This window comes from Diabrotica virgifera, chromosome 5 (genome assembly GCF_917563875.1).
Source record: "Diabrotica virgifera virgifera chromosome 5, PGI_DIABVI_V3a".
NCBI lineage: Eukaryota > Metazoa > Arthropoda > Insecta > Coleoptera > Chrysomelidae > Diabrotica > Diabrotica virgifera.
Window position 1 is genome coordinate 209227190 of NC_065447.1, and position 23855 is coordinate 209251044.

At 32.5% G+C, this 23855-nt stretch overlaps 1 protein-coding gene across 1 annotated transcript in view; it reads right to left on the bottom strand.

Moving 5' to 3' along the window:
* LOC126885572 (neuronal acetylcholine receptor subunit alpha-7-like) overlaps positions 1–23855 on the bottom strand; it is a 360582-nt gene that overhangs the window by 123763 nt on the left and 212964 nt on the right. The window contains exon 4 of the mRNA XM_050652162.1: positions 18419–18553. Coding sequence (XP_050508119.1) covers positions 18419–18553 — 135 coding nt within the window. The remainder of the gene's footprint in view (positions 1–18418; positions 18554–23855) is intronic.

Genomic DNA, 23855 nt, shown 5'->3' on the forward strand with positions numbered 1-23855 from the left:
TAGAACCTGAGAGCAGCTGCCTCGAAGGTCAAAATAGTCATGATGATTGCCAACCTTCGTCGCGGAGATGGAATTTGAAGAGGAAGAAAATCCTAAAAAGTGAACATAAAAGAAAAAAGAGGAAAAGTCTATAGAAATTACAAAAACTATTAAGGCAATAAATGATAAAAAAGATGTCAAAACTTTAAACAAAATATATTTCATTAAACCTTAACTTATCTAAAATACACAAATAAATAATTTCAGAACGCATATGATGTGGAAACAATTGATTGTTTATGATAAACCAAACACACAAAAATTGTTTCTTATTTCTTTTTTGATTAAACACTATGCGAGGATTTAAACTCAGACAACTATTTTTAGTTATTAAAAGTTCTCCCGCAAACCTTAAGTTTCAAGGGAAATCTAAAATTGAGATAAAGTTGCTGAAGAGATTATTTCACTTAGTTACCATAATAAAGGATACATCGAGATGTTCCAATGAAGTTTTCTTAACAAGCAAGAAGTTTTAGCTAATTAAAGAATTTTCTGAGTAGATAATAATATCTACTGATTTAGAGGTTTTAAAAAACGAGTATGGATTAAGCTTATAGTTTATTAATAGTTAATAAATTAATATTAATTTAAAATAAATTGTTGAAGATATCATTGGATTTGGAAACTTAAACTTACTATCACAAAGTTAAAGTAGGGATTCAAAATAAATAATCGGAACATTTTATAGTCCAATCATTTGATAGTTTTTGCCTGTCTGACTATATCCTTCCATTCAACTCGTCCTTCTCTTCCAGTGTCTCGTTATACAATAAACGATAGTTCTGATTATAATAATATATGTTACGAGTATATTAAAGATATGAAAATTGGTGTGGAGAAAGAAGACAAAAATAAAAAAGTGATGGTTCGAAAATTATGATCTTATTGTTTATATCTTTGCCGTAAATGCCGGTCAAATTTGACCGGTTGTATCTCAGGAACCACCTATCACAATTAAACGTTTTTTCTTTTAAAAGAAGCGTCCTGCCAATTTTTTTTCCAATACGGTTTACAAGATTTAATTTCATTGAATATTTCCCGAGACAGTCTAATTGTTTATAAGCCAAAAAATTGTTTATAATTTTAAAATATTCTTAAGGGCGCTTAAATAGTCCAATTTCAATTCTGTAAAGTACATTAGATAGGTACAGTATCTTTTTATACAAAAATCATAGATATTCTTATGTGTCATAATTATTGGGGTTATTATAGCCACCGTAAGTTTTTAATTAACAATTCAATTGTTGCTATCGGCTTTTGGAATTATTATCTATACGAAAAGAGCTTTAATATTACCAAGTTATTTAATTATTGATAAACAATTACTTATCTAAAATTTTAGTTGAAAATTAAAGATTTTGTTGGAAAAACCCGCAATTTCCGGGAAAAATTTTCGTCGAAGTAAATCGGGAAAAACACGTCTCTATGCAGAATTTAATTACGGTGAATTTTTATTTGGGTGTTTTTGGTGTAAAGTTAAAATCTTTAGAGTTATAGAGCAAACATTCAAAAAACACGATTTTCGGGCGCCATTTTGTTTACAGAAAAAGTAGCACACTATCTGCGGACTTTGCATACCTATATTATTAATATATACAATCATAAAATTCGATTCCAGCAATAAAATTGCTGGTAAATAGCTTTTCCTTGTATTTTGCTAATTAGTCCAGAGTATATTAATATTAATGTTAATAAATGAAATATAAATATTTTAACGTTTCACAATTTGACAATTCACTTTTAACTGCAGTGCCTTAAAATTTTTAAAGCACTAGTGCTTTAAAGTAGCATTTTTAACGCTCCTATGGAGTGCTAAAAATTGCATTTTTCTACGGCCGTGCTAAAAGAGCCACTTTCACGCATGCATTTCGTTTCCTTAAGTTGCACTTTCCCGCAAGGCGTGCGTGAAAGTAAATTTTCCCACACGGCGTGCAGGAAAGTAAAATACCTTGTAATATGGCATTATAATATATTATAATACATGCAATAAACTAATATTTAGATAGTATTTATAGACCAGTAAGGATCTGTTTTTAGGTGGATGTAAGAGGTGGCAGATTTTTGCGGATAAAGTTAGGTGATAACTTCGTTAATAATAATTGATTTAAAAATATTTAAAAATTTCAAAAAATTTCGTTTTTTTTTTCTAATTTTTTTGATTATAACTTAAAAACTATTCATTTTAGAACAAAGTCGTATAGGAATAAAACAAAGATAATTAAATTTTCTATCAGACGCGATTAGTTAAAAATGTCTTAATTTATCACCCTTGCTTCAAAATAGCAATAAATATAAAATAATTGGGCAAAACAAGCCTGTCCTTATTCAATGATTTTCCATCACTTAGGTTAAACTTGGACCCTTCCTAATTCGCTTAGAAAATTTTTGTAATATGCTAAAACCGTACACCAAATTTCATTAAAATTTACTTACTAGATTTTGCATAATAATTTTGCAATCTAAACTTTTTTTAAAAAATTAAAATTTTTTAAAATCTTGCATAACAAAAACTAGAATATACAAAGTTTTGTCAATTTTTTTTACATATAAAGAAGTACTCCACCTATCTAATGCACTTTACAGAATTGCAATCGGATTATTTAAGCAGCCTCAGCAATGTTTTAAAGTTAAAAACAATTTTTTGGCTTATAAACAAATTAGTGCTGTGGCCAGGAGAGGGTGCTACGGGCTCCTTTATTTAGACGGACTTTCCCAAGTTTTTTATGTATTTTGACCCGTAGAACACGAATTTTTTGGGTAGCAGTTGATCCGGATGTCGATAAGATTGTTATAAACAAAGAACTTGAGGAATTACATAACATCGATTTTTCGCAAAATAAAATATTTTTTTTGTATTTCTTGGATAATTCTAAGCAAAAAATGTTCTTACAAGTTTTTTCGTAGGATGCATAGTTTTCGAGATAAACGCGGTGGAACGTTCAAAAAATCGAGAAATCGCAATTTTTGAACGCGAATAATGTTTGACTAAAAAATAAAATAGCAATTCTGCTGACAGCATTTGAAAGTTTAAGTCAAATTATACCGGTTTTAATCATTTACATTGCTAAAAATTAATTTTTTTATTATTAAACAAAGCTATTTGTTTATAAGCCAAAAAATTGTTTATAAATTTAAAACATTGCTGAGGCCTCTTAAATAATCCGATCTTAATTCTGTAAAGTTTATTAGATAGGTAGAGCACCTCTTATATGTAAAAAAATTAGCCAACTTCTAAATGGTCTACTTTTTGTTCAGAAAGATTTTAAGAGATTTGAACTTTTTTAAAAACATTTAGATTGCAAATTTATTATGCAAAATTTATTATGTCGATTTTAACGAAATTTGGTACACGATTTAAGTATGTTACAAAGAATTTCCTAAGCGAATTACTAAGGTTCTGAGTGCCACCAAAGTGGTTAAAAAATATTGAATAACAACAGACTTATTTTGCCCCCTTATTTTGTATTTATTGCTATATTGCAGAAAAGATAATACCTTAAGACATTTTGTACCAGTCGTATATCATATAAAATTCAATTATCTTTATTTTATTTCTCTACGGCTTTGTTCTAAAACGAATCGTTTTAAAGTTACAAGCAAAGAAAGCAGAAAAAAATCGATGTTTTTCGAAATTTTTAAATATTTTAATTTTTTTATTAATGTTCCGGGCATATTTGAGAAGGAGCATAAGTCAATCATTATTAAAATAAAACGGGATAATACCCGAAGGTTGGCTGTATACCATCTAGTTAAATAAAATTAACATGAAGTAAAACTCCCTAGTGTAGTTGGTATATTTAATAAAAATTCTAAAAATTTTTTAAAAATCCAAACGGATTACGTTCAAAACGTTTTCGGACTTATCAGTCCATCATCAGTGAACTCTCTGTCCTTGCTAAATAGCCACAATGCCAAACACTGGTCAAGATGTATGTTCTAACTACATGGTGAAATTTGTTAAACAATTTGGCTTACATTGGATGCCAACGTATTAGTACTAGGTACATGATGCTCTACTCCATTAACTAAGAGATTTTTTTTATTATGAATAGGTCTACAGCAATGTAGGCATCCAATGTAAGCCAAATTGTTTAACAAATTTCACCATGTAGTTAGCACATACATCTTGACCAGTGTTTGGCATTGTGGCTATTTAGCAAGGACAGAGAGTTCACTGATGATGGACTGATAAGTCCAAAAACGTTTTGAACGTAATCCGTTTGGATTTTTAGAAATTTTTTAGAATTTTTATTAAATATACCAACTACACTAGGGAGTTTTACTTCATGTTAATTTTATTCAATTATTATTACTGAAGGTGTCACCTAACTTTATCTGCAAAAATTCGAATGCCACCTCTCACATCCAAAAATAGACGTTTTTTCGCAGATCCTTACTGGTCTATTACTAATTTATTTCAAATTTATCTTATGGTGTTTTAAAGAGCAAATAGTGTCATTAGAGTGTCAGTTTTTAAGAACAAATAGTAGCGATCAACAGGTAGCAACAAACACCTTCCAAGAGTGCGGCTCTAATTTTTAATATTTTGTCGAGATATTTGGTACACAAATTCGTAATATAATAAAGAGTGGCGGTATAGAGCTCAATTTCAGCAATATGTTAGTATGTGGAAATTACTCTATAACTAAATAAAATATTGAAAAAAGAAGCCTGTACCGCCATTAAGAAAGACAAAAAAATACACTTTCTTCAAATAAACTTTTTTATCCCGTGCCTAGATTTTGTGTCATATTGGAACTACTAAAAATCGATTTTTTTATAACAAGAAATCGAACGTCACTGACTTGGCAACATTTCGTGACTGTGTATAAAAATTATTGTTTTTGATGGTATAAACGTCACTGTCACTGTCGAATTACCGACGCACTGTTGCCTCACTTTTGATAGTTCGCAGAACTTTTGCAATCTTGGACCGCGTTTGTTGCTACTTGTTGATCGCTACTGTGTGCTCTTAATGAAATTAGTGCGATTATTTCATTCGTAGGAGATTCTGACCAATAGAAAGCTACATAAATCTAAATTAAACTGATAATTTTTGATAATTTCCCGTCGTCAAGTATATTACGTCAGATGCCCTTCGTTGCTACGAAAAAATACATTCAGTGACATTAATGACAATTAATGTTTTAAAAATTATAAAAGTAATGACTTTCAACCGTCAAATTAATATTTATAACAACTGTGTGTTTAATTGTACTAATTTGTACGTACATAAATAAATTACAATAAAATTTTGGTTTTGAACAGTTTTATTCATGAAATAATCGCAACAAATTGCACTCGATCTCTAAAATTAATATAGAATTTTTGCCCTCGTGACACTTTGACATAATTTATTAAAACTGTCAAAGTGTCACTCGGGAAAAATTCAATAATATTAGAGCTCTTGTGCAATTACTACTGATTATTTCATTCATAGGAGATTCTAACCAATAGAAAGCTACATAAATCTAAATTAAATCGATAATTTTTGATAATTTCCCGTCGTCAAGTATATTAGGTCAGATACCCTTCGTTGCTACGAAAAAATACATTTAGTGACATTAATTACAACTAATTTTTTAAAAATTATAAAAGTGATGACTTTCAACCGTCAAATTAATATTTATAACAACTGTTTGTTTAATTGTACTAATTTGTACTTACATAAATAAACTACAATAAAAGTTTGGTTTTGAACAGTTTTATTCATGAAATAATCGCAACAAATTGCACTCGATCTCTAAAATTAATATAGAATTTTTGCCCTCGTGACACTTTGACATAATTTCACTCACCTTCGGCTCGTGAAATTAAAACTGTCAAAGTGTCACCCGGGAAAAATTCAATAATTTTAGAGCTCTTGTGCAATTACTACTGATAATTCGATGAAATAATAGTATATTGTACAACAAGAGAGAAAAAAGACATATTTCTCACGAGCGCAGAAGTTTGTTGGCACGAGCCGAGGCACGAGGCGAGTGCCGCAAATCAAGCGAGAGAGAAATATGTCATTTTTTCTCGTGTTGTACACTGGACTTTTTCTATGGATGCGTTTTTGGCAAGAGTTCAAAATTCAAAATTAAATAATTTAGGTGCTTTTAGGTATATTATATGCCTAAATTGAAATAAAATACACATATACACATAGGTATTAATATTCTTAATATTTATATACTTTATTTATTTAAAATTATAATTCACAGTTGAACAGTCTTGAAAGGTAATTTTTTTAAAGGTAAGTTTTGACAAGTTGTTTGACAAAAATAATTGTATTTGTATTGTGCATGTTACCAAGGAAATGGCGATCATATGTATTTAAACCGGCGGTGAACCCGTGAGAAAAAATATTTCTCACTGCAATGGCCGACTTTTCTCACTGCCTGAGAAATTGTTCGTTTTGAATCTATGTAAGTAGTGAGAGAAGTTGCACATTGTATAGCATCCATAAAAAAATTATTTTGACACACTATTTAGAAGTCAGATCAGCAGACAATTACAATGGTTTTGAATCGTCGTGATGGAAAATAATATCGTCGTCGTGGTAACCCATTATATTGAAAGTTTGGTTTTGACAACCTTGTCAAACAATTAATTTGTGTATTTTCACTTCTAAATAAAAAGTGATATAACTCTATTTTTTGTGGCTTTTTTCCAATCGTATGGCCCAGAAAAAATATTGTTCATAACTCATGCGGAAAGTGTCTTCCCCGCACTCGATTGCTTGCCCGAACTCCGCTATCGCATCGTTCGGGTCAACAGCAGTCTCGTGCGTGAAAGTATCACTTTCCGCACTAGTTAGGAAAATAACTATGTTAACACGGTTGTAGAAAAATTATATTAACTGAGAAATACATATAATATACAATAAATACTAAAGTACGAATGTTCCGTTCCGTTTGTGTACTTTGGTAAGAGGAACATTGTTTGTGTGCTTTGTGTTTGTCAACAATCAAGAAATTTTCATTAAAACATGTTCACGGCGGGTGGTTTATTGCTACCGGTAAGTAAATAGGTGAAAATTTGCCTTATTACAGACAACGCGAATACATTCCACTTTCTGAAACAACGATCTCAAGATAAAAGAACATAAAATCTTATTAAAGGTGATTCAATTTAAATAGGTATAAGTATGTAATTTTTTGTTTAATTATAATCGACGGCACTATAACTAATTTGGTAATAATTAATTAATTAAGTGATTAACTGATAACTAATGTAGTATTCGAGGCAAAATCTTGAAGAGGAATTTAAATAGTTATTGCTGTGCTAGCTGCCTGAGAAAATACACCTGAAATTGAAGATAGTAATAGTAATAATAACGAGATGAAAAGTCCTCGATCCGTAAATCTAAAAACTTCTAAGTGGAACTAAGTACCCTTTCAGACCAAGTAGACCAGGGCGCATCTGTAAAAATATTAGTACATTTGGATGTTGAGAAGTGACTTATATTTTTTTGCAGAAATTGCTTGGAAATAACTCATATAATAATATTTGAGTTATCCTCCCATTCAGAAAGGCCCGGAACATTGTTTAAATAATCAAAATGTCAAAAAATGAAGGAAAAATTCGACTTTTTTCTTGGTTTTTTGATTATAACTTTAAAAGTATTCATCTCCGAGAAAAATTAAACAAACATAAAAGTTGGGTAATTAAATTTCCTACAATATAGGATTAGTTACAAATTTTAAAAATTGTCACCCTTTTTGCAAAATAGCAATAATTGCGGAAAAAACATAAAAAAAAGTATAAGCATTTTATGTCTTTCAACCATTTATCCTACACTTAGGATCTTCATATTTCACCCAAAAAAACTTTATGATAAAATAAAACAATACTGTAAATTTCGTTAAGATCGGTTTAATAGATTTTGCAAAATAAATTCTGAAATCCAAGTTTCGCAAAAAAAATTCATTTTTTCAAAATGTTGCAGGACTGAAAATAAAGCAGACAGCAAGTTGGATTTTTTTTACAAATAGAAGAATACTGTACCTTTCATTTGCAATTTACGAGATTAAAATCGGTTAAACACAACGGCGTCAGGATTTTTTTAAATAAACATTAATTTTTGGTGCTACGCGCAGGACAGCGGATACGTTTGCTCTGATTGGGCATTCCAATGACCTTTGAAAATGATTGATAAATTTTAATTTTTAGTACATTTCAATATAAATAAATAAATTTGTTTATTGCAAAATAAAAACGCATACTCCGTCCTTTCAAATAACACTTTTTTAGCAAAATTTCTTTTGTTCATATATTTTAACTTAGATAATTATAGTTTATAATTTTTAAACATATGCAATTGTTTAAACAATATTTCACAAACAATAATCAAATTAGTTTGATTTTTGTGGAATTAAAATATTAAAAAATACAACAAAATATAGAGTAAGAAAATAATATCGATGGTGTAAAGGCCAAAGGGCGTAACCCTCAATTTATGAATTTTACAGGAGGCTTATAAAACTGAATTACTTGTATTATGTAGCTAGTTTCAATATTCTAAGTTACATGTTCTATGTAGCTAGTTAAACTAGCTACATAGAACAATGAATATGGAATATTGAAACTAGCTACATAGTACAAGTAATTCAGTTTTATAAGCCTCCTGTAAAATTTATAAATTGAGAGTTACGCCCTTTGGCCTTTACATCATCGATATATTAGATAAACATTGGAAGAAATTTTGGTGGAAATCAACGTGTGTGAATCGAACACCGCTGTCCTGCGCGTAGCACCAAAAATTAATGTTTACTTTTAATTTTGAAAATTCCAGATGAAACGTACAGTATTCTTCTATATTTAAAAAAATTTTCAACTTGCTATCTGCTTTATTTTCAGTCTTGCATTATTTTGAAAAAATAATTTTTTTACGAAAGCTGGATTGCAAAATTTATTTTGCAAAATCTGCCAAACCGATCTTAATGAACTTTACAGTATTGTTTTATTATATCATAAAGTTTTTCTGGGTAAAATATGAAAGTTCTAAGTTTAGCACAAATGGTTGACAAACGTAAAATGGGAATACTTTTTTTATGGGTATTTTCGCAATTATTGCTATTTTGCAACAAGGGTGACAATTTTAAAATTTTTAACCAATCCTGTGTTGTAGGAAATTTAATTACGCAACTTTTATGTCAGCGCAACTTTTCATGAAAGTGAATACTTTTAAAGTTATAATCAAAAAACGAAGAAAAGAATCGAATTTTTCCTTCATTTTTTGACATTTTAATTATTTAAACAATGTTCCGGACCTTTTTAAGTAGGAGGATAACTCAAATATTATTATTTGAGTTATTTCCAAGCAATTTCTGCAAAAAAATATGAGTCACCTCTCAACGTCCATCTCAAAACAGATGCGCCCTGGACTAAAGACACCAGTGTTCGCCACCGGTTTTTAATTGCAGCAAAGCATGACCGACTAGAAATGTCTAGACGATGAAACTCTACCTGTACTACTGGATCTGTTTAATGAAGTATATAAAACCGGAAAAATCTCTCAGGAATGGTTGGTGTCCACCTTTGTAACAATACCAAAAACAATGTATGCCAAAGATTGTTCGGACTATAGGACAATATCATTAATAAGCCTTACCCTCCAAATATTTCTAAAGGTGATTTATGGAAGATTATACAGAAAGCTAGAATATGATATGGATCATAGCCAATTTGGGTTCCGCAAAGGACTTGGAACAAGAGAGGCATTGTTTGCGTTTAATGTCCTCTCTCAAAGATGCTTAGATATGAACCTGGATATTTATTCCTGTTTCATAGACTTCGAAAAAGCGTTCGACAGGGTCCGACATGAAAAACTAATAGAATTATTGAAAAACAGAGATATAGACAGACGAGATTTACGAATTATCATAAATCTGTATTGGAATCAAAAGGCCAATATAAAGAGAGAACAACAAGAATCCGAGAATACTGATATAAAGACAGGGGTAAGACAGGGTTGTGTTCTGTCGCCGCTACTGTTTAACCTATACAGTGAAGCCATATTTCAGGAAGCGATAGCGGAGCTAAATGATGGAATCTCTATAAACGGAAGAATAGTAAATAACATAAGATTAGCTGATGACACCGTTATAATGGCAGACACCCTGGAATCGCTACAAGAATTGCTAAATAGAATTAACGATTATTGCATTCGATACGGACTAAAAATAAACAAGAAAAAAACTAAATTTATGATCGTCTCAAAAACAGAACATGGAAATGAAAGGTTAATGATAGAGCAAACCCAAATAGAAAAAGTAAAGACATACAAATATCTGGGAACCTGAATCGATGACAAAAATTACCAAAGCAAAGAAATTAAAGTCCGAATTGAAACTGCAAGGCAAGCATTTATAAAAATAAAGACACTGCTTACAAACAAAGACGTTCAGTTGCCTCTCAGATTGAGGGCTCTAAGATGCTACATATATTTTCTATATTGCTATATGGAATGGAAGCTTGGACATTGAAGAAACAACACATAAGAAGAATAGAAGCGTTCGAAATGTGGTGTTACAGAAGAATATTAAAAATTCAGTGGGTTCAAAGGATTACCAATGTTGAAGTGCTACGACGTTTAAATAAGGAGTTACAAATTATGAAGAGTATAAAAACTAGAAAACTGGAATATTTGGGTCACATTACCAGAGGAGAAAAATACGAGTTACTGAGAATTATTATGCAAGGAAGGATCCAAGGAAGAAGACGCATCTCCTGGCTGAGGAACCTTAGAGAATGGTTTAACTGTAGTTCATTACAACTGTTCAGAGCAGCAGCAAACAAAGTGACCATAGCCATTATGATATCCAACCTCCGATAGGAGAGGGAACTTTAAGAAGAAGATGAGCCACTAAAATCAGCCAGACACTCAAAAGTGGCTCGTCTCTAGTCGTTCATTTAAAACAATGCTTTGCTGCCGGTGGCGGACACCGGTGTCTTAGTCTGAAACGGTACTAATTGCTAGGTACAGTTACGGTCATTGAATAGTTTGCAGACTTGCGTATCTAGGAGCCGTTTATTTTTTTAAATTTTTACCTCGTTTAAACGCACTTTTTACGTCAAAGTGACGTTACCAGTGGTGTACCTAGAATAGGTTGAATAAAGTTCAAAAATTGAATAAAGTTCAAAAAATCCTCATGTGTGCTTAAAACATTAGAAATATTAATCAAGAATCGCCTAGATTGGTCCTTAGAACATAACTGTTCATTCACCAACCATCAGACAGGTTTTAGAAAAGGAAGAGGCACTGCTGACAACTTGACCCTCCTTCATTCCACAATTGTGGAAGCCTTTGAATCCTCCCAATCGGTTTTGGCCATCTTTCTTGATATCAAAGCAGCATATGATAATGTCAATATATACAAACTTTATAGCAAACTAAAACTTCGAAATATTCCATCTGCAATAAATAATATTGTGTTCAAAATTTTACAGAACACACTTTTATATTCAAGATCTAATGATGGTGACTTTTGGGACCTTTCATGGCAACTAAGGGACTACCTCAAGGTTCTCCCTTAAGTACCATTTTGTTTAATATTTATATAGCAGAATTGTTTTGTATTAGCAATAATGAAGTTAAAATATGTGGATATGCAGACGACTTGGTTTTGTATATTAAGGGATATGATATCCAAATAATGGTAAGTAAAATAAACAAAGAATTGGAAAACACATTACACTGGCTTGCAGAACATGACTTGTCCTTATCCAAAGACAAATGTGAAGCTGTATGGTTCACAAAGGGTAGGCGAAGAGATAATCCAATAGAAATCAAAATCAACAACACAGCCATTCCTCTAAAAAATGAAGTGAAATTTCTAGGCATAATTTTTCATAAGCATCTATCATGGGACTTACATGTTGACAATATTATACTCAAGGCAAAGAAAAATATTAACATCCTACGTGCAATATGTAGAGTCTGGTGGGGAGCTGACCCACGAACACTCCTAATGGTTTTTAATGCCTTGATCAGATCTCACCTCGATTACGGTTCCTTTCTATTCAACCCAATATCACAAAAATGCAACAACAAACTCAATGCAGTATTTTTTGAGGGACTTAAGATATGTTTGGGGTGCATGAAGTCTACACCAAATTTGGCAATCTTGGCAGAGTCTGCCCAAATGGACCTAGAACATAGAAGATTATTGTTAGCCTCTAAATTTTTAAGTAAAATCATCATTATTGAGAATCATCCCATAATATTACTTCTAATTGAAATACGTAAAAGACTTATAAACAAACCTAATTTTTATACAAGGCACAATGTACCATACTTGGTTTCGGCATTAGAATATTTTTTTCCATATTTTAAAAAAATATACAAAAGCCCAAATTTTCCATGCTATGAATTAGACTATGATACACTAATGAATCCACTTCCAATTCTAAATTGTAATATCAAAAAATATGACCCGATGATTAAAGAAAAATTCCTTATGACTACTGAACAATATGGGAAAGACCATACCTTTATATATACTGATGCCTCAAAAAACAAAGAAAGGGTAGGTTTTGGGATATGCATCCCGAGTATTGAAGATAATTTCTCCTCAAGACTTCCTGGAGCTCTAAGCATAAGCAAAGCAGAGAGTATAGCAATACATCAAGCGGTGGAAGTCGCAACTACAAAACATCTAAAGAAAGCTATAATATTTTCTGGTTCGCTCAATGCAATAACCAATATTAAAACATGTAACATATCTGCTTCAGCAGATATAAGGGCCCTAAAAACAAAGAAACTTATATCTTCAGCCAATGAGAATGGTACCAAAATTCTCCTTTCCTGGATACCTGGACACTCTAATATATTTGGTAACACCCAGGCTGACATACTGGCAAAAATAGGAAGAGACCTGAATGTACCCATGGAAGTACAACTGAATTCCCAGGATGCCCTATCAGTCATCAGAGGAAAAATTACAAAAGAGTACCAAGAAAAATGGAAATCTTTAGTCCAGAAGACGACTTCGCAATACAAAACAATTCAAGACTTCTTTCCTACAAAACCTTGGTATTCAAATTTTCCATATAGAAATAGAAGACACACTACCACCATCATTAGAATGCGCACAGGCCATTGTTTAACAAAACAACATCTGTATAAAATGAATATAAAAGATAATCCTTTTTGTGAATGTGGTCGTCTCGAGGATCTAAACCACATCTTTTTTGAATGCCCGATTAATGTGATTCCTAATTTTGATATATACACAAAATTTATTTCCATGAACTTCAAAACACCGCTCTCTATATACAATATTCTAAGTTCCTTAACGGAAGAATCAGTCAATGTAATTATGCGTTTTCTTGCAATTAACCAAATAAGCTTATAAACTGCAATGCGTTTTCTAGCAATTAACAAAATAAGCTTACAAATTGCAAGGCTCAACTGTTTATATGTATCCGTGTTATATTATGTTGCTATTTGTCATTTAATTTATGTTTTAATTTTTAATCATACTTAACCTGACCCAATTAATCTCATTTAATTATAATCATCACACCTCATCAAAAGCTTCCTTACAAGAACGGGAGAGATTAAAGTCAGCGATTTTGGTATGGCTTAGAGTCAGACTACGTCAAGATCGCTTATAAATCGTGCTGGTAATCGCCTTGCAGCGAAACCAAAAACAAAAAAAGAAGAAGAAGAAGTTCAAAAATCAAAATACTAAAATACTTCAAATAAACTCCTGGACAAAATGAACGCACCACTTTAATTAATCTAAATATTTGCAATATGAACACAAAATAAAACTAACTTACATTGAAATAATAATAAACACCTACAAATAAGTCCAACATGACTTTATCATGACCTTAATTTGCCTTATTGTTTCTTTAAAAATTTGTTTTGCCGGAAAGGCGTAAATAAGCTAGCATAACTCCAAATTGCAAAAAGAAAAAAATCAGTAAAGTAACACAATAAAATGCATCTGGGCCAACACTAATACCGTGTAGGCCCTCCTCTACTTCTTATCACTGCATTTATGCGTCGAGGCATGCTTGATATCAAATGTTCAACAAAAGCTTGCGCAATATTCTCCCATTCTTCAATAACGGCTCAATGAGTTGGTTGGGATTGGCAATATGGAGTCTACGACTTCGAATCTTTTTTTTTGAGATAGTCTCATAGATGCTCTATATAGGATTCATGTCCGGATTGTTAGGTGGCCACTTTAATAATGGACTGCCAACATAATTTAGGTAGCCAATAACCTGTCGAGCCATATGAGGACGAGCGTTGTCTTGCATTAATAAAAAATTAGGTCCAAGAAACGGAGCAAAAGGCATTGCATGTTCGACAATAATGTTGTCGTAGTAATAATGTATAAGTAATAATGGGCATTCATAGACCTCGTACGTATGGGGACCAACTCCGTACGAGCTTCAGTACAAACTGTCCCCCAAAACATTTTAGAGCCACCCCCAAAAGGTAATTTAGGAGAGATATTGTAGCTGGCAAACCTTTCTCCTCGCCTTTGCCAGACACGCTTATGACCATATGGAGCTTTTAGGCTTACTCTAGTCTCATCGGAGAAAAGAACTCGTTTTCAATTATCGATGGTCCAATTTTGATGCAATCAATTCTGCTTCAATCAGTTCTGTTTCCTGTTGCTCAATTCTGCTTCATGTAAACATCTTCTAACTGTTCGAGATGATATCGCGACATTTAGAAGACCTGCTAGTTCATTTTTTAGCAAATTGCTGGTGACTCTCCTATCTCTGAGAGCACGTTGTCTCAAAAAACGATCATCAATTTGATGGTACGACCATGTTTCATTATATCGCCTCACCTTGCGACTGATGCTGGAATGATGTCTTCCTAACAAACCTGCAACGTATCGTATTGAATATCCTTCATCTAGGAGAGTCGATGCTCGCACTGACTCCTCCATTGACAAATTTCTTTAGAGGTTAATTTTTTGATTTGATTTTTATGTAAATGAACTTCCAAACATGCATGTGATGAAAAACATCACAATAAAAAGCTTGTTTCTCAGAAGCACTTTGCTTTAATCGGCACTTTTTATGAAAGGTTTAACTCACTTTTAGTCTAAAACGAAGTTTAATACAAATTATTGTTAAAACAAGACCAAACAACTGTCACTGTCAAACAAGGTCCATAGGCAACTTGTCGTACAGTCAGTTATCAATAAATAAAGATTATTGAGAAAAATACAGTACCTAAATCGTTCAGCTGGACATAGTGAATATACATTGAGAGAATTGTGGCAACTGCGCTAACCTATGTTAGTTGAAGCTTCTGTTCGAGTACGAGTTTTTGGTGTAATAGAGCTGTTAGAACGAATATAATGAATGAGTTTTTAAACAAGGCTGTCCATAAATAAATCGGTTAATGTCCCTTAATGCTAACAACCAAATTGTCGTCGAGAGAGTTCAGTTGCCACAATTACCTCAATATAATACAATGTATGTATTTATGTATCTAAATATATACAATGTATGTTCCCTATGTCCAGCTGAACGATTTACGTACTGTATGAGTGGTGCTTTAATTTTGTCCAGGAGTTTATATTTTACAAAATTTAATAAAATGGAAAGTACAGAAATAAGTTTTTTTTGAATAAAATGGATTAGATTTTAATAACGAAAATAAAGAAGTCTGGTTTTAAAATATCCAGTTTATTTTAAATATATTTTATATTAAATAATGATAACCAATGATAAATAATATTTAATATTTGCCCCATTATTGTCAATATAACTTTGCAGTCTTCTGTTCAGAGATAGTACCAATCCCCTCATGTTATCGTTAACAAGCCCTTCCCATGCGTTCTTAATTGTTTCTCATAATTCAATTCTATTCCGTGGTCTAAGGTTTCTTTCATTTAGTTACTTTGTTAACTCTACCGACACATTTTCTCTGCACTCCGGGAAGGCTACGGAAGAACATTAACATGAGGTTCTTCCAGCTTCCAGCCATTCTCGAATAATTATACTCGTATGCACCGGGCACCGCGCAATTGTCATATTGGAAGATGAAGTCCTTGTTGGGGAATCTCTGGATCACCAATGGCACCATTGTATTCTCAGGAAGATGTTTGTAATGTAATCATAATACGTTGACCAAAAATTCTCCACTATTTCAATGATGCGTGTTTTGATCATCATACCTATGTATGATTTCTCGGCCTATAAACTTTTACTCGACCGTTGCTATATGACTGAAGTACAGTGGAACCTCGATAACTCGGATTAATCGGGACCGCGGCCGATCCGGGTTATCGAAAATCCGGGTTAGCCGGAGAATATGGTAAAAATTAATAAAATACGGTATACTTACAGGTAAACTTACTAAAAATTACTAAAAACACGCAAACACAAACCTAAGCAAACGGAAGCGAACAATACAATACTGTATTCATACAGTCACAATCGGAACGATGTTTTGTTATTATGTATTAAGAACAATGAAAACTAAGACCATTGATTAAAAAAGAATTTTATAAATAGTCTTTCTTAAACAATGCTAACACAGTTTGAAATAAAAAATAAAGGAATACTACAGACAGGTGCCTGTTGTTTCTGCCGGCTTGTGCCATGAATCATTTTTACTATCGTATAGTTCAAATTACACAAATACACATTATTTCTCAAATATTATATTACATACATACATTTTTATTGTTGAAATGTTTATCTGATAATTAACTATTTTGATGGGAAATAAGCCACAATTAAATTGAAAAAATAATTTTATTAACATTTCGACGCCCAGAACGGGTGTCATTGTCAAAATACAAAATATGTACTGAAAATCAAAATGTTTATCTGGTGAAAATGTTTATCGGGGGCCGAATTATCGGGGTTCCACTGTACTTGGAGGAGTTTGATATCGTTTTATTTTATTTTTTAAGACTCGCGAAATGTTTGACAAGCATTGATCTTTTGAAATTTTTGACTTTGACATTCATCAAATCCGTACGACACTGCCATTTTACAGTATTACAATATAAAAATTAAGGTATAAGTAAATGTGAGATTAAAAGTGACTTGAACCACATATTTTTAGAATGCAAGAAGCATAAACATCTAACCAATCACCTAATTAAAAGAATTATAGACCAGAACATCCCACTCCCTGTAAATATTCTCTTTATTCTGTCACTGAATAAAAAGAAAACTAAACCTAACTTTTTTATTATCCAACATAATCCGAGGCTATAGTTAGGTTTCAATTTCAGTATTTTATAAATGCTAGAATATTCCACAGGGTGTGGCAAACTTTGAGAAAAAACACTGTTTGATTGCTACACCCGGTATACAATGACAATTTACCTGTTTAGCAACCATTACAGCAATATTGTTAAAGAATAAGGCTATAACATATTAAAAAATCACTTAAATCGCACAACAGGTTTAGGAAAATTGAAGAAAAAGATCTTCTATGTAAGAGGTATATTTATTTGAAAACTCCAATAAAGGGCCACATTAAAAAACAGAACGTTTTCGCTCTAAAGAGAGCATCATCAGTGTTCTAAGCAAGCTCTACATGCTAAGCCACCAAAAATACATGGGTTAAAACCCTTAAAATGCCGACTAAAAGCCTTATATTTGCGTGTTATGTATTAAACCCTGGTGATGGGTGAAATTTAAGAAAGATATACCTCAAAGCATCATATGACAGAGAAATCAACTCAACCGCCCACATGTTCGTGGTATAGTCATATGATGCTTTGAGGTATATCTTTCTTAAATTTCACCCATCACCAGGGTTTAATATATAACACGCCAATATAAGGCTTTTAGTCGGCATTTTAAGGGTTTTAACCCATGTATTTTTGGTGGCTTAGCATGTAGAGCTTGCTTAGAATACTATTGATGCTCTCTGTAGAGAGAAAACGTTCTGTTTTTTAACGGGGCCCTTTATTGGGGTTTTCAAATAAATATACCTTTTACACAGAAGATCTTTTTCTTCAATTTTTGTAATTAATGATATACAGCCAGCTACAGAAAATTTTTCCTTATGGATTTTAGGTTTAGGAAATTCGAGACATCAAAAATAACCCATTTTTAAGGTGTCCCGAAATCCGCACGTGGCTTTAGCCCAAAAGTTTGAGAGGCCTTTACACATTTTCACACAAGAGTAGATGTTTGCAACAATGCACCAAAATTATTTTTACGTCAAGTTAAAAAAGTTAGGGCTGAAAGGTTTAAGGTATAATTAGTGAAACTTGCGTACACATATTCACAATATTGCAGCAATTTACAATATTGGTAATTACCTGCACATTTCAAATTGAATAAAACGAAATTTAGTCTTTACTAAACAAAGTAGCTTACAATCTTATGATTCAGTTTTTTACAGGTTTCACTATATTTTGATTTATTATTTTAAAAAACTTACTTATTAAAGGCGTTTTTTCCGTTGGTGGAAGTGTCTCCCGTATTGTCATGAGGAAGACAGTCATGGATAAGAGGGCACTTATACCAAGTGTAACTTTTTCCCCCGATTCGGATGGCACATAAAATACTAAAAGAGCTAAAAATAAATTATATCTATCAGTCTAAAACTACAGTTTTGGGCAAGATAAACGCATCAGTTTCCACTTCTACAAATATAGTCGAACCCGCTTATTAGAGTACCGGTTATAGGAATATCCCGGTTTATGGAATATAAATTCGAGGTACCGAAACGTTTCCATTTACTCCTTAATAAATTTATCCGTTTATTGGAATACGTATTAATAAAACAAGACCGCTTATTAGTATATTATTCAGGTCAACGAATAAATTTTTACCTACAATTTTGAATTTCGTAAAAATTTAAATTATATCTTGTATTATGGTTTCTCGCCAAGGGCTCCGAAGGCCTGTAGTGCTGTTTTATTTATATTATTTGGGTTTGTCAGATAGGTAATAAATATTTTATTGCGTTGTTATGAGTACCAATTCAATCGTTTACCGACAAATTCAGTCGTAAAATAATTTCCTTTGTCTACAAACTATACCTATTGCCACCCTCTTGCCTGCTATACAATGTTGAAGAAACAGTTCGCCCATCCTAATTGCTTGTAAAGTTATAAAACGTTTTCGGGATGGCCAAACCATTGTAAAGTTTTCTAATTTTTATAATAATTTAGAGCCACAAAAGTGACTAGTATTTTATGTAACAAAAAAAAGCTACAATTACCGATTATTTTTCAAGACTAAATAAGTAATTTTCTTATTAAGTATATTACGTATTTTAATTTTAATACGAAAATATTTACATAATCTATATATTGCATACATTTCATATTAATTACTGTATGAATCTACATAATGTAATTTGATTTTTTAATAAATACGTTACGCTATTGAATTATGACATAAAAAGACCTAAAACCATATACATATACATATTAACATAGTATGTACTATTATTACGTATATTCGGTACACTTATTACGGCTAGCCATCAATGATCTGTTAATAGAATATCCCAAATATAAGAATATTTTTGCTTGGCACGAAGGTTCTTCCAATAAGCGGGTTCGACTGTACTTGTTATTTTTATTTTTTTACTTGTAGTGTTAATTCGTCAAATACAGTAATGAGCGTGCTATTAACCAGCAAACTAACTCAAAAGATGGAAAACAAAATACATTCCGAAATAAAAACAGGTGAAACTAGTAGAGGTGAAAATTATCGATATAGACGCATAAATTAACATTATCTGCAAATCTGCAAAATCTACTTTGAATACTTTCTGCAAAGTATTCGAAGAATACTTCGAAGTAAACCTAAATGCAACTCGAGACATTCGAGGGAACGATAATGAGAAAATGGTACGGCCCAGTGCAAGAGAAAACGACACAAGGAGAATCAGAAAAAACGATGAAATTAAATGAAGGGTGCGATATTGTCAGATTTGCGAACCCTCAAAAGCTATCATGGCTGGGACATGTTCAAAAATAAGAAGATAAAATAACAACAAATCAAATATTACAAGGAAGCCGATAAGAAGACGAAAAATAGGAAGGCCCAGAACGAGATGGTTGGATGACGTGGAAGACGACCTGGAAACCATGAATATAAGACAATGGACGAATGAGAAGGGCACAAGGGAGGTGTGAAAGGAAGTACCTAGCCAGACAGGGAAAGACCCATCCAGGGTTATGGTGCCAAAAAAGAACTTACTATTCAGTGGTGGCCAAGCTCCTTGATAGTCCAAGCCATTTTTCAAAATTTGAAATGTTTCGAGAGCCGCAATTAAACAATTATCTAAAAAGTGTACAGAAGGTATTAAATTTTTCTCTCACTGTTTGGATTTCACGAATTTTAAAGTGAAATAAAATGGTTAATTTCGTTGTTTCAAATATTCAAATAATTCTACAAGCAGCCTTTCCTAATTCAGGATACTTCGATTATTCATCATCCTTCCATGTTTTTCTGGGACTGCCTACTTATTTTCTATCGTCTTTAAAAAAACACTCTCTTTAACACTCTTATCTTCCTCTGATTTACCACATGAACTGCCCATCTTATCTTAGCGAATAATTAGCTATACAGTCTTAATTTAGATTGTCTTTTTAGCTGCTTAGATCTTAATAATGATGGTAGGGAGTATAATGTTCTATTCCACGCAACTATCCTTGCTGATACCTCTTTTTAGATGAGCCCATCAGAATCAAAACCTACTAAATTCTAAATTTTTCGTTCTGCTAAATTTAAACTAAAGTACAAATTTCTGAAGATGTAAGGGGCGTGCAGAAAAATTACAAATTATTGATGCCCCTTTGATTGAAAAATACTGGATACTTTTTGGAAAATTTACATTTTTAATGTTCTTTTAGCCTCCTGACAAAATTTCAACACATGGATCTAGCAGGATTTATAAAGGCCTCAGATCAGTGCCGGATTTATATTGTTTACGAGTGTAGGCCACTTTATTTGCGCCGCCCCATGTACCTTACTAAAATAATAATTTTCCATATGTAGTAAGAAACGAACTAAGGTTGATCAAAATAATGAATTAGTCATTAGGAAGGGCTTAAGGAAACAATAATTACAATTTTTTACGGGACTTTTTAATAGCAAAATCATTTATAATATCATCATAGTTTATAGTGTTCATTATCTCTGCTTCTATGTAGAGAAGAGCCAAAGAATTCATTTTTTCTTGAGACAATGAAGACCTTTGATAATTTTTTACTCGTTTTAAACAGGAAAAACTTCTTTCCCCAGAGCAATTCGTAGCCGGAGTCGAAAGTGCGATGCGGAGAACTATATCTAAGTTAGGGTAAACATTAGACAGCGAGTGATTCCTCAAAAACGTTGAGAGACTGAGCAATGAGTTTGATCTAGGCTTCACTGCACATTCTGCAACATTACTAGAGGAAATGTAACTGTGAAAATGCACACATTCTTGAACCAAATCTTCCTCTAAATCATTGGTATAATATTTCACCAGCGACTGGGCTTTTTCGGTAACTATTTGTGTTGAAAATTCAGTAATTTTTGTTAAAAATAAAAACTTTTCTTTAAAGTTTAAGTAAGCATTATGCCTTCTCTCTATTTCAGCCCTCAGTCTATCAAGGATGACCAAAAAGGTGTCCACTCTGAAAAAATCTCTGGAGCCGTAGGGTGTTTCAGGTTCTTCATTCGATGTTTCATCCGTCATTTTTTTTCTTTTAGGTTGCCTCTTTATTTCACCTTGATATTGCTTAAGAGCGCTCATCTCAATTGCTTTTTCTTCAAAATAGTCAAAGTTGTCTCGTTCTGCTATTGTAAACTCTACTAGAGATCCATAGAGATCAGATACCGTCAAAACATCTACAGATGAGCTCTGAATCTGAATACTCACTTTATTTAATCTCTCCAAAATAGCATTCCAAAATACGACCATGAAAGCAGTTTCAAGTTTTTCTAATTTAATGCGAATTCCTTTTGCCTCATTTCGCAGGACGGGTTTCTCTGTAGTGTCATTTTCAATAATTTTTAAAACTGTTACTACTTCATCCCAAGAATCTCTTAGACTTTTACAGGCATCTGCTCTAGCCGACCAACGAGTTAGATTCACTCTCTTGAGCCTCTTTCCTCTTCCTATCTCATTTATCAGTTTTTTCCAACGTTCGGTTGACTTCACGAAGAAAGTATATACCTCCTCCAGCAACATGAAAAAGCGGCAGGCTTCTGGACAAGACTCAGCGGCCGAGGTTCCCACCAAATTCAGTGAATGAGCTGCACAAGGAACAAACATGGCAAATGGTGCTTGTTCTTGAATTTTAGCTTGTAAACCATTGTAAATCCCTGACATGTTAGAGGCATTATCATAAGATTAACCACGGCAATCTTTGAGATTAATGTTTAACTGTTCTAGCTCTATAGTAATGGCATCAAACATTTCTTGAGCTTTGTGTCCTACAGAAGGTAAGAATTTGATAAATCTTTCACATGGTTCTCCGTTATCTAAAACATATCGAATGACAAGCGTTAGCTGATCTATATGTGCTGCATCCGGTGTTGAGTCCACAATCAAAGAAAAGTACTTTGCTTTTTTTATCTCATTACTAATGTATATTAATACTTTTTCAGCCATTAAAGAAATAAATTCGTCACAAACAGTTTTCGATAGGTAACTAGTTGTTCCTGATCCTTGGTTTGCATATCTTTCAATGTGTTTAGCTAGTAATGGGTCAAATTCTGCTATTAATTCCATGTGACGTATTAGTATAAAAAACCATGAGACAACCTGTGAACTTGTTTGACCTTTATTCTCTATAATTAAGTGAGCTTCCTGTAAAATCTGCCGCCCCTAAGACGCTGCCGCCCATAGGCCGCGGCCTATATGACCTATTGACAAATCCAGGACTGCCTCAGATATAGTTGTCATGTGTGATTACCGCCATATATTTAAACTCTTCTTTTACCAAATCCAAATTGTGGCCATTAACCCTTAAACGCCCAACATTTTTTAGGTTCCATGTACGCCCAAGGGTGGGTAAAAAATGTCCACCTCGAAAATAGCTAATATATTTATTGAGAGTTGTTGGAAATGGATTAGAATTAAGATTATTATGCTTAATAAACACAGCATCTTCTAAAATATTAATATAAACAATTTACAAACCTTACAACTAAATTATAATGTACATCAAAATTAACATACCAGTAAAAGCCAGTAATTCAGATTTGTCGATTTTCTCCACATTCTTCCTTTCAACCTCCTCATTGCCGGATAATTATGTAGATTATGTAATTATACGTCGATAATTATATGGATTATCTTCCTACCAACGAGAAATTATATAGAAACCTTTAGTAACAACTTTTACCAAGGGTGTACTTTTTATGCCCACCCATATTTAACTCAAGATGCTACTTTTATTTTCAAAAATATCGGTAGAACCAAATTAACATTCGATAAAGGGCTGTCTTTTTAACAATAAATAATTTTTTAAAAACTTTTAAACACGTAATAAATATGTTACAAAGGAATACGCATTAGGTGGACATTTTTTACCCACCCTTGGGCGTTTAAGGGTTAATAGTTATATTCTGCCTAACTCCTTGGTCTTGGATTTTTGGTTATTAGCATGTATTTCGTCTTCTTTTCATTTATTTGAAGGCCCAGACTACCTGTTTTCTCCTCGAGTTGTGAAAACAACTCTCTCACGTCTCTTGTGTAGATTGAGTGACTGCACCTATATCATCAGCAAATGACAACAATAGTTTTGATCCTCGATTCGCAAATCCTCCCATCAGCTCAGATGATATTTTACTTATTACATATTCTAAGACCAAATTGAATAGCAACAGTGATAAGGCCTTCTTGTCCAAGTCCTGATGTTACACTTAGT